This window comes from Mauremys reevesii, linkage group 1 (assembly GCF_016161935.1).
Source record: "Mauremys reevesii isolate NIE-2019 linkage group 1, ASM1616193v1, whole genome shotgun sequence".
NCBI classification, from domain to species: domain Eukaryota; kingdom Metazoa; phylum Chordata; order Testudines; family Geoemydidae; genus Mauremys; species Mauremys reevesii.
Window position 1 is genome coordinate 267,474,878 of NC_052623.1, and position 15,480 is coordinate 267,490,357.

The 15,480-nt window shown below is 49.8% G+C and overlaps 1 protein-coding gene across 2 annotated transcripts in view; it reads left to right on the forward strand.

Annotated features, from left to right (window-relative positions):
• Positions 1–588: 588 nt before the first annotated feature.
• Positions 589–15,480, forward strand: part of MICALL1 (MICAL like 1) — a 30,806-nt gene continuing 15,914 nt past the window's right edge. Inside the window, exons 1-4 of one of the 2 annotated variants that reach the window (XM_039487612.1) lie at positions 589–1,125; positions 10,842–10,890; positions 13,181–13,255; positions 14,806–14,947. In XM_039487612.1, the coding sequence (XP_039343546.1) occupies positions 980–1,125; positions 10,842–10,890; positions 13,181–13,255; positions 14,806–14,947 (412 nt within the window). In that variant the 5' untranslated portion in view covers positions 589–979. The remainder of the gene's footprint in view (positions 1,126–10,841; positions 10,891–13,180; positions 13,256–14,805; positions 14,948–15,480) is intronic. The other variant, XM_039487620.1, reaches the window with a different exon arrangement.

The following is a 15,480-nucleotide window of genomic DNA, read 5'->3' on the forward strand; positions in this document are numbered from 1 at the left end:
GCTGGTAAGTACCATGTATACCTATGGGGCTGTATACAGAGGGTAAATAAAATATTATTCTCAGTTTTGTCCTCATCCTCAAAGGAAACCTGCACAACACTCAAAAGACAAGCCTGGGAGCTTACATTCATTACTCTGCTAGACACTAAAAATGATGGACTGAACAGAGACACTGGATTTATGGTTTATTACAACAATCTGTAACCCACTAGCCCCTCCTCCCCCTTTCTGTCCTAAGACTGCAGAGATGTTAAAGGGCCACTCTACCTTGAATGGTCCCTTCAAATACAAGTGCTAACTACTATACTTAAACATGTTGCAGGTAGCTGAGCGGCTGCAGGCTGGGAGACAGGGGAGTGCTTTTCCCAGCCCTAAGAGCTCGTGCAGCTCCAAAGCAGGTCTCCCCCCCAACAGAAGTTGTGCCAAGAAAAGCTATTGTCTCACCCACCTTTCTGGCTCTATTATTGTTCTCCGTGCCAGGATTGCTGGCAGCCCCCCGTGGCTAATAGCAGGCACTCGGGGGACCCCTTGGCCCGGGGCAGGCAGGCTGCGAGCCCCCTGGCGTGCTCAGACCGCGGACATGCCCTGGGCCAGCGGGACACTCCCCCTTGCTCCGGGGTCCGCCGAGCGCCCAGGCCCTGCCCCATGGCCCCTGGCCCGTGCCAGGCTGGGACCCTCCCCGCCGCGGCTCGGGACAGGTCTGAGCAGAGCCCGGCGCGGGGAGGGAGGCGCAGCCGGCGCCCGCAGGGGGTAGGAGGGAGCCGCGAGCCGCGGCGGGGCACGGAGCGCAGCGGAGCCGCGGCACCGGAGCCCTGTGATCCCCGCCCAGCAGGCGGAGCCCCTGCCCGCCGGGGCCGAGCGCAGGGACAGGAGCCCGCAGGCCGCTCCCGGGAGCCGCCCAGGCCCGGCCCGCGGAGCCCTGCCCGCTCCCCATGAGGCTCCCCCCGGCGGCGGCGCCCTGACCTCCGGAGCCGCCCCGATGTCGGGGCCCCGGGGCGCCCTGCAGGCCTGGTGCCGCCGCCAGTGCGAGGGCTACGCCGGCGTGGAGATCCGCGACCTCAGCAGCTCCTTCCGCGACGGCCTGGCCTTCTGCGCCATCCTGCACCGGCACCGGCCCGACCTGCTGTGAGTACCGGGCCCGGAGCGGCACCAGGCCCCGCAGCGCCGGGCTCGCCTGAGCGCCGCCCCGGCCCCTACACGGGGCGGGGAAGATCGCACCCGGGAAACCTGGGGGGCTGGGACACAGGGGTAGGGCCACTGGGAAACGCCCTGGGCTAGAGGAAAGGGGGCCCAGGGCCCCCCACTCCCTGGGGCAGAGGCACTGGGCAACCATCCTCCTACCTGGGTGTCCCTGACGCCCAGATGTGTAGGGATTTAGTGCAGGGAGCTCTGGGACCCTTCCTGCCTCTGGGGTTTACAAAGGGCGTCTTTTAGTTCTGGGATTTAAGAAGAGTTGGGGGAGCTGGGCCAGAGGGGCAGCAGGAGGAGTGGGCTGGGATGTTTGGAGACTGGCTCCCGGGTGTCCCTGTGTGGGAACACCTTTAAAACATTTCCTGGACTGCAAGTGCAAGTTCTTTCACATTTATTGCATCTCAATAGCTGCAGCCCTTGGAATGTAGTAATAATAATAATAATTAATAATAGATTACATGTGTCTAAGGTCTTTAATCCGTGGATCTTGAAAACACTTTATCAACCCTATGAATTAAGCTTCGAGTATCGATTAATTATTGCCCATGTTCTACAGAGGGAGAAACTGAGGCACAGAGAGGTTATATGACTTGTTCACATTATCCAGTCAGAGTTGGGAATTGAACACAGAATTCCTGATTCCCCGTCCCCTGTGCTAATCACAGGACAAATCACTCTGTTATTTGAAAAAAATAAATAAAAATAAAAGTGAGGCTTGTGGAAGGAGCCCTAACCCCTATCTCTGGAACTGTCACTATCAAATCCTACAGGATAGTCTGATGAGGACAATAGGAAGTTAATGGGAAGTGATGTTCCTAATACCATCCTATATATACCCTGTTCCCCCCAAAATGAGCCTATACAGTATTACCGCAGCTTGTGCCCGATATGCTCTATTCTGTTGGCTAAGGCATTTTTGCATTTATTTTGAATATTCCCAGCACTGCCTCAGTCAATAAGATTCTTCCTTTCCAACAACTGTTTATAAATGCAGCATGTATGGACAAAGCACCGAGAATATGCTGTAGGAAATGATCCTGCATTGGCCAGGAATGTGGGATGGACAAATGTTACTTAACAGGTGTCCTTCCTAGTCTCCTGTGATTCCATATGTATGCATATTTTTCAGTGGAGGAGGTTTGTGTGCTGATTCAGTTTCTTCCTGGCCTGATTAAGTGCCAGCGAGGAGGGCATGCTGCTTCAGTGGGGGACTTTCTGATCTTGGGTTAGGGGAGTGCCAGGTGCAGGCGTAACTAGTATAATGCTGCGCTGAACACCAGAAATGGGTGGTGATGACCGTGGAAAATAGCCACTATGGCTTCCCACCATGCTAATGGCTTGGATTTTAGTTTCTCAGTCTGCACTCCTTTTGCAGGAGGCTCTTGGGTAGAAGGGGATGGACTGACAGATTAATGAGAGGGACAGAAACAGGTGAGTTTGGGAATGGTGTTGCTGAGGGTGATGCTGTCCTCCTGGAGAAATCATATAGCCAGATAGGCAGTGGAGATGATTCCCACTCCTCCTCCAAGCTGCATGCTGTGGCCAGCTCAGAAATCCACCATCTGTCTGTTCCAGTCTTTGCTGCGACTAGTGATCTGATGCTCTCCCCTTGTCCCTAGTACACACATTTCTTCTCACCCATAGGCTAGGCTCTTAAATCTGACATACAGCAGTGCATGTTCCTTCCACAACCAAGGCATTTTTCTCACCACCCCAGTTGAGGTTGCTTAGCACAATAGACTCCTCTTTTGTTTAGGTGCCCTCTGGATGGCCTTCTATCCCAATAAAAATTGCTACCCAATTAACAGGAGACATAGTTTTAATATTAATGTGACTAAGGAGCTGCAGCACACGTCCTATTACAGAATGGGCCCATGTAGTTAGGAGAAGGTGCATGGACGGCGGATATAATAGGCCACTGGTGCTGCGGTGGCTGCCGGACCCCGGTTGTGGGGTTTTGGGGGGAATTTTTTGATTTATTATGCCCTATGCAGGTTCTGGGATGGCTGAGGAGGCAGTACATGCTATCCAGCTCCCCAGGTTCATCAGTAATCTCCCTGGACTCTGGCCATTGGGGGTGGGGTGGGGTGACTGGGTCTCTGGCTGGCCCGGGGCTTCTCTGGCTGTGGGGGGCACTCAGGGCTCCTCCAGGTGTAGGGGGGGGTCTCGGGCCTCTGGCTGCAGGGGAGGGGGAGGTGCGGGTGGAAGGGGCGGAGCTGGGGCTAGCCTCCCTGAAGGGGGGTTCCATCCGCTACGAGAAGGTGCTATCTGAACTGGTGGGCTAGAGACCAAGTCTGTTGCCTGCCTATTTCAGGAGTCACCTGCACAATGCTCAGCATGGGTCACTGGTATGGAAGAGGCAAACGAAAACAGGGATGAGGAGCAATTCATACCGTTTTTATTTTTGCATTTATCTCGACTATTAAGGGGCTGAAAAGCAAACCAGCAGGGCCAGCGTGACAGTGAGATACCCAAAACCCTACAGTAAGCACCCCTCAGTTATCTGAAGGCTTCCTCATTAAGTGGAATTACCACCCTCTTAAGCTTGCTCTTAGTATCAGTGGGCTCAAATCTGTTCCCTGGCATATAGCTTAACTAAGAGCATCTCCGTTAAGTGGAGTGAACTTTATTGTAAAGACAGACCTAGGGCCTTACAAGGACATAGCATGTTAAGGAAGGATTTTTCAAGGAGTGGCCGAAGGGTGTGCCGTATCATCTGATTTCAGTCGCTTCAGCATGTCCTGATTTGGAAACTCAAGGATATGGAGTAATAAATCTCTCAGAGACAGCGGAGCAAAAGCATTCCCCCTGTTCTTCTAAATTGTATTTATAAAACACCTTCAGTCCTCTTGGTAATAGTATCTGGCTGGTAACTGTGAATAGCCTTGTACTACAGTTAATGGGCTTCCAATGTGATGAGCCATTCCAGCCGCTTTCAAACAACTGTGCTGCTTCTGCTCATGCCGATTGCAATGGTGTGAACCCAAGAGACCCTGGAGTTCTGGCTACACATGCATTTACAGGCTATCATGTTCCAGCTCCATCAGGGTGTGAACGGCATATTCTTCTTCGAGTGATTGCTCCTATGCATTCCATTTAGGTGTGCGCGCCGCGCGTGCATGGTTCTTCGGAACATTTTTACCCTAGCAACTCCGGTGGGCCGGCTGAGCGCCCCCTGGAGTGGCGCCGCTATGGCGCTAGATATATACCCCAGCCGGCCCGACCGCTCCTCAGTTCCTTCTTTCCTATGGTGGTGGTGGTGCCGAGTCCCGCTCTCCAGTCGCTCACCTGGTGGCTGGATCCGGAGACAGTCTGCGCAGGGGTTCCGTTCCGCCCTCCTCGCCCGTCGATCACCCTGACCACAGACGCGTCGGCGCTGGGATGGGGGGCTCACATAGGAGACCTGCACACCCAAGGTCTTTGGTCAGCCCAGGAGCTCTCCCTCCATATCAACGTCCGGGAGCTGAGAGCGATCCGTCTGGCGTGTCTCGCCTTTCGGACCCACCTTCAGGACCGCTGTGTAGCGGTGTACACGGACAACACCACAGCCATGTTCTATGTCAACAAGCAGGGCGGAGCTCGTTCCTCCCCGCTTTGCAAGGAGGCGATGCTCCTCTGGGATCTTTGCGTAACCCACTCGATTCGCCTCGAAGCGTTTTTTCTACCGGGAGTGCAGAACACGTTGGCCGACCATCTGAGCAGGTCCTTCGCCTCCCACGAGTGGTCCCTTCGCCCAGATGTGGCTTACACAATCTTCCAGAGGTGGGGGTTTCCCCAGATAGACCTCTTCGCCTCCCGGGCCAACAGGAAGTGCCACAGGTTTTGCTCCTTCCAGGGTCAAGCTCCAGGCTCCCTCTCGGATGCGTTTCTCCTGCCGTGGACGGAGTCCCTCCTCACGCTGCTCCGCTTTCCGCTCGTCCACCGAGTATTACTCAAGCTTCGGAGAGACAGGGCCCGCGTAATACTCGTTGCTCCGGCCTGGCCGAGACAGCATTGGTATACCCTGCTGCTCGAGCTGTCGGTTCGGGAACCCATCCCCCTTCCGCTATGGCCGGACCTCATCACTCAGGACCTCGGCAGGCTTTGTCACCCGAACCTGCAGTCGCTGCATCTTACAGCCTGGTTCCTGAGTGGTTGACCGACGCAGAGAGAGGATGTTCGGCGGCGGTGCAGCAAGTCCTGCTGGAAAGCAGGAAGCCTTCGACGCGCTCTACCTACCTCGCGAAGTGGAAACGCTTTGCGCTATGGTGCGACCAGCGAAGTCTTAACCCATTCTCGGCCCCCATCCAGACCGTCCTCGATTACCTCTGGTACCTGAAAGGTCAAGGTCTCGCGATCTCGTCCCTGAAGGTACACCTGGCGGCTCTGTCAGCCTTCCGGCCCGCTATAGGAGGTCGCTCCGTCTTCTCCAACCCAATGGTAGCCCGCTTCCTTAAAGGGTTAGACCGTCTCTACCCTCAGGTGCGTCCGCCTGCTCCGACTTGGGACCTGAACCTGGTTCTCGCCCAGATGATGGGCCCGCCCTTCGAGCCCCTGGCCACGTGCTCTCTGCTCCATCTTACCTGGAAGACGGCCTTCCTCGTGGCGATCACATCCGCCAGACGAGTCTCGGAGCTCTGCGCCCTGACGGCAGGTCCCCCATATACCGTCTTTCACGGGGACAAAGTGCAGCTTCAACCACATCCGGCCTTCCTCCCCAAGGTGGTGTCGGCCTTCCATCTCAATCAGGAGATCTTCCTCCCGGTTTTCTTTCCGAAGCCGCACGCCTCACCTCGTGAACAGCAGCTCCACACTCTGGACGTCCGCAGGGCCCTCGCCTTCTACATCGACCGGACAAAGCCCTTCCGGCGTTCCTCCCAGCTCTTTGTGGCGATTGCTGAGCGCATGAAAGGCGAGCCGGTTTCCTCACAACGGATTTCATCCTGGGTGACGTCCTGCATCTGAGCGTGCTACGAGCTTGCTCGCGTCCCCCCGTGCCGCCTCACCGCACACTCGACGAGGGCGCACGCCTCGTCGGCCGCCTTCCTGGCCCATGTTCCCATCCAGGACATCTGCAGAGCGGCTACCTGGTCTTCAGTCCACACCTTCGCTTCCCACTACGCGTTGGTGCAGCAGTCTCGGGACGACGCAGCCTTCGGCTCCGCGGTATTACACTCCGCCACGTCTCATTCCGACCCCACCGCCTAGGTAAGGCTTGGGAATCACCTAAATGGAATGCATAGGAGCAATCACTCGAAGAAGAAAAGGCGGTTACTCACCGTAGTAACTGGTGTTCTTCGAGATGTGTTGCTCCTATCCATTCCAGACCCGCCCTCCTTCCCCACTGTCGGAATAGCCGGCAAGAAGGAACTGAGGAGCGGGCGGGCCGGCTGGGGTATATATCTAGCGCCATAGCAGCGCCACTGCAGGGGGCGCCCAGCCGGCCCACCGGAGTTGCTAGGGTAAAAATGTTCCGAAGAACCATGCACGTGCGGCGCGCACACCTAAATGGAATGGATAGGAGCAACACATCTCGAAGAACACCAGTTACTACGGTGAGTAACCGCCTTTTCCTGCAGCAGCTGTGCTGAGCTGGATGGCACTCAGTCATGGAACTCACTTCTGTGTAATAATGCTAACCCAGCGCTCTGCTCCTTAGGGTTTCTCCTGGTTCTAGAGCATCTCAGTTTGTGCCTCTCCTCTTTATCTATCAGTTATGTGTAAAGCATCTAGCCTGTCTATTCTCTGGATGCTCTTGCCGTATGGGGTGTTTGAGTGTTCAGCCCAGAACAGCTGCTGTGCCCCCAAGTGAGATGTCCTTGTCTTGATAAGTTCTTGGATGTGAAGGGGAAGCTGTTTGAGAAGAGGGGTGTGATGATGCCTTTTCATAAAATGATGCAGAGACCATAGCCTGTCTCTTGCTGTTGTTGAAAGTAAAGCTAGTTTCCATTCTTGCTCTCCTAAGTCCACTCAAACTAGTCTAATTAATTTGAAATTCCACAGGTGGGATCTTATTGCTGGGTGTAGATACACTCTCCTGGAAAGCTTCAGGCAAATGGAACAAGACTTTTGGAAGCAACGAGAGTCTAAAAAAAGCAATGAGAGCTGCAAGTGCTCAGCACCTTTAGGATCTGGCCCAAGGTAGCTCAAGTTGGGCACTCAAACACAGGGGTGTTAAAAATATGAGCCTAAGCACTTTGCTGCTGGGGTACTGTGGTCTATGGGGTTAGGCACAGGCTTGGGAGTCTGGAGATGTGGGTTCTGATTCTGCTTTTGACCCCCACTGGTTTTGTGACCTTGAGCAAGTGACTCAGTTTCTCTGTGCCTGTTTTCCCTATCTGTAAAATGGGCAACAAAGGTCAGTCTCCTGGCTGAGACCTGGACTGAGATTCTGGAGATTTGGGTTCAGTTTGTGGCCTTGCCACAGACTGAGTGTGTGACCTTGGGCAAGACGCTTAACTTCTTTTTTCCCCCATCTGTAAGACTGGAATAATATATCCAGGCCTACTTCACAGGAGGCTGAGAGGATTAATTAGCTAATGCTTGGACAGTGCTTTGAAAATCTAAAGCACAATGTAAGAATTTAGTGGGCTTCCCTTGCAGCTTAGTGAAGCAAGAAGCAGCTATGTACGTGGGAGAATGAACATCTCTTCCCATGTCCTTGCACTGCTGCCTTGCACAGAGCCTGTGGAGGGAGATTTCAGGATATAGACACCGAAAGAATAAGACAGTGTCTGGCCTCGGCATTTTCGGTAGAGAGAGAGAAGCAGATGTACACCGAAAATGAGAGGAGAAGGAGGGACACACCATAGCAACATCAGATCTGAAATATTTAGTCTGTTTCGTTTCATCGGTTCAAATCCCAGCAGGGTCAGCTCCACTATTCCTCTCTGAGAGAGGTAGATTTCAATGCACTATGCTGTGTGGATTTTTCGGACAGGATCTTAAAAGCTGAAGTCCTCCCTGCTATGTGTAGCCGTTAAAGAGCCCACAACGTATTTTGAAAAAATATGTGTTTGCTCTAGTGTTTGCTGTACAAAATGCCCCCCTGCCTCTCAGTATTTTGTGGGCTTGTTGGCTGCTGTCCTAAACCACAGAGGCCACTACTGCTGCTGCATCTGTGTAATTGGCAAAGTACTTTGGGATGAAAGATGCTATATCCATGGAAATTCTGACTCCAAGTGTGTTCTGCTTTGTTGGGACTTGCTGAATCAGGGCAATCATTCTACTGGGATGTCTTCCAGGAAACTGATTTAATTATGAGGAATGGTAATACAGATGCTTCATCAGGACAGTATTCCTATGAATCAGATATTATGGGACTGCCTTAGGCTGATGCCAAAGTAGTGATATGTATTTAGCGAGGTGCCGGATGGTTGTGAAATTCTAAATTCAGGTATTTCAGTCCAGGAGTCGCCAAATAAAGCTAAAGGGGTGTATTTTCCTGGAGGCTTACTGACCTGCAGCACCCAAATGTACTAGAAGGCTCCACCCCAATGCGTGTTAGTTACCCCCTCCCTGAGTGCTGTTGTGTGCCCCACGGAGTAGAACTTGGGCTCCTCAGGGCCGGATGGAGCTGTGAAAGGAGTGTGATGGACAGGAAGAGGGGGATGGGCTGAAACCTACCCACCATTTCTGTGCTATGTTTCTCACCATGTAGATCTGAGGGTGGAGACCAGGTGGAGCATAGTGTTTGTGGAATTTATTCTCTACAGTCAAAGTTAAGACCCTTCTACCCTACCTTAGTAGCAAAGCAACCTGTATCTTCGCACTCCCAATCACTTGGTAACACTCATCATCATCTTCTTTCCACATGCACACCCCACCCACCCAAGCAGAATGGGCCTGTCTGAATAAAGTGGTTTTGGGTTGGCAGAAGAGATTAGGGATTATTTTATATTTGGTCTGACTTTGGATGCTCCTCATTGGCCAGTGCTATGGTTGCTACAAACGCCACCAAAACCAATGCTCAGTTTCCAGGCCAATCATGTACACAAGGAAAGCTAGGAAATTCAAATGACAGTTATTATTTTTGAAAAGGGAGATACAAGGTTAACATACTCCAGTCAGCCGTCACTCTGATCTCATATCACTTCTCTCGTGTTGCCGAGCTTCTTGTTTTTAAGAAAAACAGAACAAACAGAATTCTTAGGCCAAAAAAGCCCTTTGAGTTATGATCATAAATATGTACAGGGAAAACACTTGTACAGACCCTTGTCTTTAAAAAAAACAACACACAGACAGCTGTGAGCCAGTAAATCCAAAGTTAAGGTTATGGATGATAAGGAAAAAATGCCAAATATGGAAACGAAGAGTTAAGATACATCAAATAACCTTAACTCAGCCTTTGTATTCCCACATGCTCCCATTACATGGTACAGTGCTCAGCATACATGTCTGTGGGTGTGGACACATCTGTATGTGCCACCTACTTGGCCAGGGTCTAGCCTCAAACTCCACTGGTCTTTGGTGAGAACAGCAACACCAGTGTTTTGCCTCTGAACAGAGGAAGTATATTCTTGCTGTGTCAGAGACTGTGACTGGGATTTATTTCAGTGTCTCACAGATTTCCTGTGCAACCTTGGGAAAGTCACTGAGGGACTTTTTTCCATCCTTCCTCATGCTGGGAGTAGTCTTATTGCCCGTCTTTACACTAAGCTTTGCTGCGAAGCTAAACTGGGACAGTAAAAATGAGGACATTTTGTTTTTAGTGTAGCCACAACCAGTAAGACTCCTCCTGGGTTAAAGTACTAAATGTAAGTAAGAGTGGCCCATTCTGACCTTTAATTTCTGGGCTTGTGTCCTCATCTGTAAAATGGAGATGATACTTATCTACCTCACAGGTATGCTGTGATGCTGAGTTCATTGTTTAGTATAGAATGCTGAGATCATCAGCTGGACGGTGCTGTAACAAGCACCAAGTGATGCTGTCATTACACTTCATATGTACACTACAGACAGATCCAACTCCTATCCTATATTTTCTTCACACAGGGAACAGGAAATCTTACAACCGTTTTAACCCTTTATTCTCCACACTGGTTGGGCCTCCCGTGGCACAGGATATTTTAAACCCTTGCAGATAGGCTACATATATGCTCCACTGGCTATGATTTAAGTTGTCTGCAGCTGCATGTGAAATGCCAGAGTATGCTGGGGTTTAAAGTGTTCCCAGATGCCTAGATTCTTGTCTGAATCTGCAAGGCATCCAGTGTTTAACGTTTCATCTAGCTGCAATACTGTATTTGATTGATCATCTGCCTCAGACCGGGGTGTAGGGGAGATGAGGGTAGAGTTGGAGTAGTCTGAGGCACTTTTTCTGTATTTCTCCATGTTTGGGGTGTTTTTGATACGTAATCTTAAATCTTCTACTCTGTCACAGTGGGGCTTCGATACTGGCTGGAACCTTTAGGTGCTATTGGAATACAGATGATAGAGTCTGAATTTCCTGGCTTTCAGCCCTTTGTGTATTTTGCAAAATTCTCTTACGGTCTCTTGCCCTGTTTTCAATCGTAAATCTACTTTAACAAAGGTTTTGTTTGTCTGGGAGTTTGGCTTTTTGTTGTTGAAATGCCCTTGTAATGTTGGTTGTCCTGTGAACCTATTTGTGGTGTCTTGTGGAGCCGTTCCTCCCCTTTCTCATATCACCCCTCTGTGCTTTCTTGTTCCAGAGATTTTGATTCACTCTCCAAGGACAATGTCTACGAGAACAACCACCTGGTGAGTCCCCGTGAAGCCTTGCACTGAGGGAAAGAGAGAGTCATGGACATGGGAAATAACATGATCGAGTACGCAATGTTGGCATAAAGTGCACTCGAGGGCTGGGGGATGTGGTGGTAGTCACCTGTACAAGGCTAGAAAAATCTATTCACTCTGGATAAGGCAGAAGCTTACCTGGGTAAGTGAGGGGACCTGAAGTGTCTTCTTCCACACATTCTAAGCTTCCATTAAAGTGTTCTGAACTTTGCCAAACAGCTGAAGACTGAAGCTAACAAGAGTCTGTTTAGTTTCACAGCTGCTGTTCCCAACCTCATAGGCAGCAGTGCAGCTGTCTAGATTCATGTTAACTTCATGGCGCTCCTTGGAAAAGCTATCATCTGCAGTAGAGGCAGACACTGAAGTTACTGACAGGGGAGGAAGGCCCAAAAACCAGAAGCTGGGAGTGGAGTAGATCAGTGATCTCATCTTCTCTGTCTTCCTTGCAACAGCCAGGAGGCATTGGTTGGCTTAAATTAGTGGAGACCCTCCTCCTTCACAGCAGCCAGGAGGCTCTGGAGCAGAACGAAGAGAGAGAAAGCTCCTGTCTCTCAGCAGCTAAAGGTGTGGCTGAGCGGGAGCTTCACATTTATCAGACACTAGCCAGAGGCTGACATAAAAGATGGAGCCCTGGAACATGGTCTAGGGACAGCACCCTCACCCTTCCCAGCAGCTGGTGGCAGGAGAGCTGGGTTTCTCACCAGGATGGATTTTCATGTCTTGACAAGTAAATGGCTGGTAGATGTTTTCAAGTTTTGTTTGATGAGATGCTCAGCAAAGGTGCTAGATACAAACAGATCACAACTGGAGTGGCTCCTAGTGAAGTATCACACTGGAGGAAGGAGCAGTTCCTGGGGATCGGTGGCCCAAAGGGCAGTATGATCCTAGGGAAGGGACATTCCTGAGGCCAGCACAGTTTCTGGTGAAGTGATGGTCTCAGAAGTGGTGTGGTGCTAGGTAGAGCTACTGCTCTGGGAGAAGCCATGATCCCAGGGGTGCCCTCTGTGGAACAGTACTGAATATGGTGTCCTGGGGACGATAGTGCTTCAGTGAAGCAGTGTTCCCTCACCACCCTTCTGCCCAGCCCCATCACCTCCAGCAAGTCCCGCTCTTTGGTGCTCACTGGGGTTGGAGAAATATGCTTATTTGTTCCCTTTTGGCCTGAGAGGTTAGTGGTGGAATGTGCTTGGATCCCCTTGTGGCTACCAAGTGAGTGTAAACAGGAATCCAGTGAAAATGGAATGGTGAGGTTGTCTGAAAATATCTGATGTGAGAGAGAGCTGGAAAGACAAGGAACTATGGAAGGTAAGGCATCTCCAGGGCTCGTGGAAGGCTTGGCTTCAAAAGAAAACAAGTCAATGGAGCAGCTGGGGATCCCAGGGGTTCCCCAAAATAATCACACACTCCCACCCAAAGGGAACTGAGCTACAACATTTGGAGTTCATTCAGTCTCAGGGCTTCCCATACACTATGCTCCCACAATGGAATCCTAGCCCTGCTCTGTCTTCCACATTTAAGGGCCATTTAAACCCTTAGCCCTTCTGCTGTCTGGCTCTGCCTGTAGAGTATTTGTGAGCCCCTTTATGTTATCTCAGGGTTTGTTTTGCCAACCCTGGTTGAGACACTTGAGTGGCAAAGTAGCAGGCCTCAGCAATCCTATCTCAGGCCAAAGGTGCAGTAGGTTAGCTACAGACACCTGGGCTGCCCTGCCAGAAAAGCAACAGCAAGCGCAGACATTTAGCTGCAGTGAGGGCAACACGTCCCTCTACTGGGCAAGCTTTGGTGGCGCCACAGAGCCTAACCATGTCCTGTGCACTGTGCCTCATTATTCCTGGCTAGCAGATGTCCTGTTTGACCATGAATTTATCTGTCCATGTAGGCACCCCCATCCCAGTAGTATCTGAACACCCTATGCATATTAATGGATATATCCCCATAACACTGCTGTGAGGCAGGGCAGTATTATTGTCCCCGTTTCGCAGAGAGGGAACCCAGGCACACAGAGATTACGGGGCTTGCCACAGGTCATACAGGCAGTCTCAGATGGGGCCGTGAATTGAACCCTCAGCCCCCATCCAGTGCCTTATCCACAAGATCATTCTTCTTCTCTGGAGATGAGACCGGGATCTCGGCACGGTTCCTAATGGGGCAAGTGCCCACCTGGCTAAAGCCACCATCCCTCATAGTACTACTGGGCCATGTTATTGGTGGGATGGTCCCTGGAGATTGAACTCCTTGCTTTCTCCCCCCTCAGGTCATAACTCTAAGGAGACTTCCCGGTAAGAGTAGGGAACATGGAAGAACAAGCGCACTGGGTGGTATAGCAGAGGTGAGAGGAGAGGGGAAGGGTGATGGCTGGAGGGTCACTGAGAACAAGAGCACCTCCATCACTAACCATCCCTGCTTTTTGTTCCTCTGACATACAAGTGTGTCCATTGGGCCTCTGTTCTCCACAGGGTGGATTTGATTTAAATCTTAAATCACTAGTCAGGAAGACTCGATTTAATCATGGATTTCTACATAAAAGCGCATTCTTGTTGGTTGTTATAACCTTAATACATATTCTTCACAACTCAGATGTAGGCTTCATTTTTAGAAGGTACACACTATACATTTTTAAACAATGATTTATTTTGAAAACTTTTCAGATTAGTTTTACAGCTATATCAGAAAATGAATGATTGTTTGGTTATTTCATTTACCAAAGGTAATTGAAGCAGATATTTATGAAGTCATTGGGAGGTGAACTCTCTCCGATTCAACAGGTTAATTGTTAATATTTGGAGGATTTTCTTGCCATGCTGTGTTAGGAGGTGAACATCACCAGACAGACATTTAAATTGTTTTATTTAACTAAAACAACAACAACATTAAGTACTCTGGATTTTTTTTCTTCAACAGCAAACATAATATTTTAACAAAACAAGCGTCCCTCCCTTCTCATATTTATCTCCAGACTTATTCTCCTTGTCCAGATCTATTCCGCCCCCAACAATCTTCTATTCATTGAACTTTTTGAAACTTTGCACTTTTAGAGAGAGGTAAGGGATTGACTCTGTGTACACAAATTTGCAGAGGGACAATAGAGTTGAGGTCTGTTATTTCTCACCTCTATATATTATTTATTTATTTGCTGTTAACAAGCATGGTATCTCTGGAGACACAAATCCACAGTCTGAGAACTGCAAAACTACACATCTCTGATGGTATCTTCTAGACCAGTGGTTCTTAACCTGAGGCGCACGCACCTCTTGGGGTGTGAGATGCCCTTTCTGGGGGTGCGAGACATGCCAGATTTTTTTAGAAGGTAAATTATTGAAAACACAAATTAAACACAGGTACGTAAGTACAACTATTTTGTTTCATAAAACCTATGTACTTATTAATATTATACATTTTAAATTATTACTGTAATATACAAACAAAAATATATCTAGGTTTAAGGGGTGCGAGAACATATTTTGAGAACCAAAGGGGTGCAAGCTGCAGTAAAGGTTAGAACCACTGTTCTAAACTGAGCACTGAGTCCCATTGGGTAGAAAGAAAGATTAACCTAAATAATCTATACAGAAGCCTGTGGAACCCCATGAGATTGGGTCCCTAATCCATGAACTATTGGAACTCATTTACAAACCTTTTTTTAAAGATTACATGAATATATTGTCTCATATTATAGAATTAGAATTTATAATCCCTATTCCATGATGAGATATCTTTGAGCTATAATGTATCTTTAGATAGGTTTTTTCCTCAAAAAGCATTTTATCAAAAAAATACGATTTAAATAAAAAAAATTGGATTTTTTTTTAAAATCATTGATTTTTATCCAGCCTGGTTTTCCAGTGGGCTTCAGTTTTAACTCCTGTCCTCCCTCTCTAGGCCTTTGAGTTGGCAGAGCGGGAGCTGGGGATTCCCGCCCTGCTGGATCCCAACGACATGGTCTCCATGAGGGTCCCCGATTGCCTCAGCATCATGACCTACGTGTCTCAGTATTACAACCATTTCACCAACCCCAACCAAGGTGAGAGCTACGGCCTATCCTTCCAGCTTCCGCCCTGACCCCCTCTTTTTTATGTAAGGGAACTCAACCATACTTTTGCAATCTCTCACTGTGGCAGTGTCATCATCTGTCCCTCTCTACTTGGGTAGTGAGCTCATCAAAGCTTCCTCTTTCCAACCCAGTGCTTCCTTTTCTCCCTGTGGAAGGTACTGCTTCAGGAAGTGACTGGGGTGTATGTGTGTGTGATTTGGCCTCCTTGAGTTAGCAGAAAGTATTCTTGAGTTAATCACCATTCTCATAGCCCAGCAACACCTGGGAGGGCAAGTGGGTCTCATGGCCAGGAAGTTAGTGGGGAGAGAGCACCCAGATCTTCCCTTGTTTCCATCTTCCTTTGGGGATAGGCGTCGCAGGTGCTGTTGTACTTTAGGATGCCCTGGATGGTACCTGGCTCTTACTGGTCCCACTTGAACAGTGGACAAAGGGTGTGGGGAATGGGAGTGATGAGAAGCTTAGTGCCAGCTGCCCAACAGAGCATCTTTCCTGTAGGGAGCTGG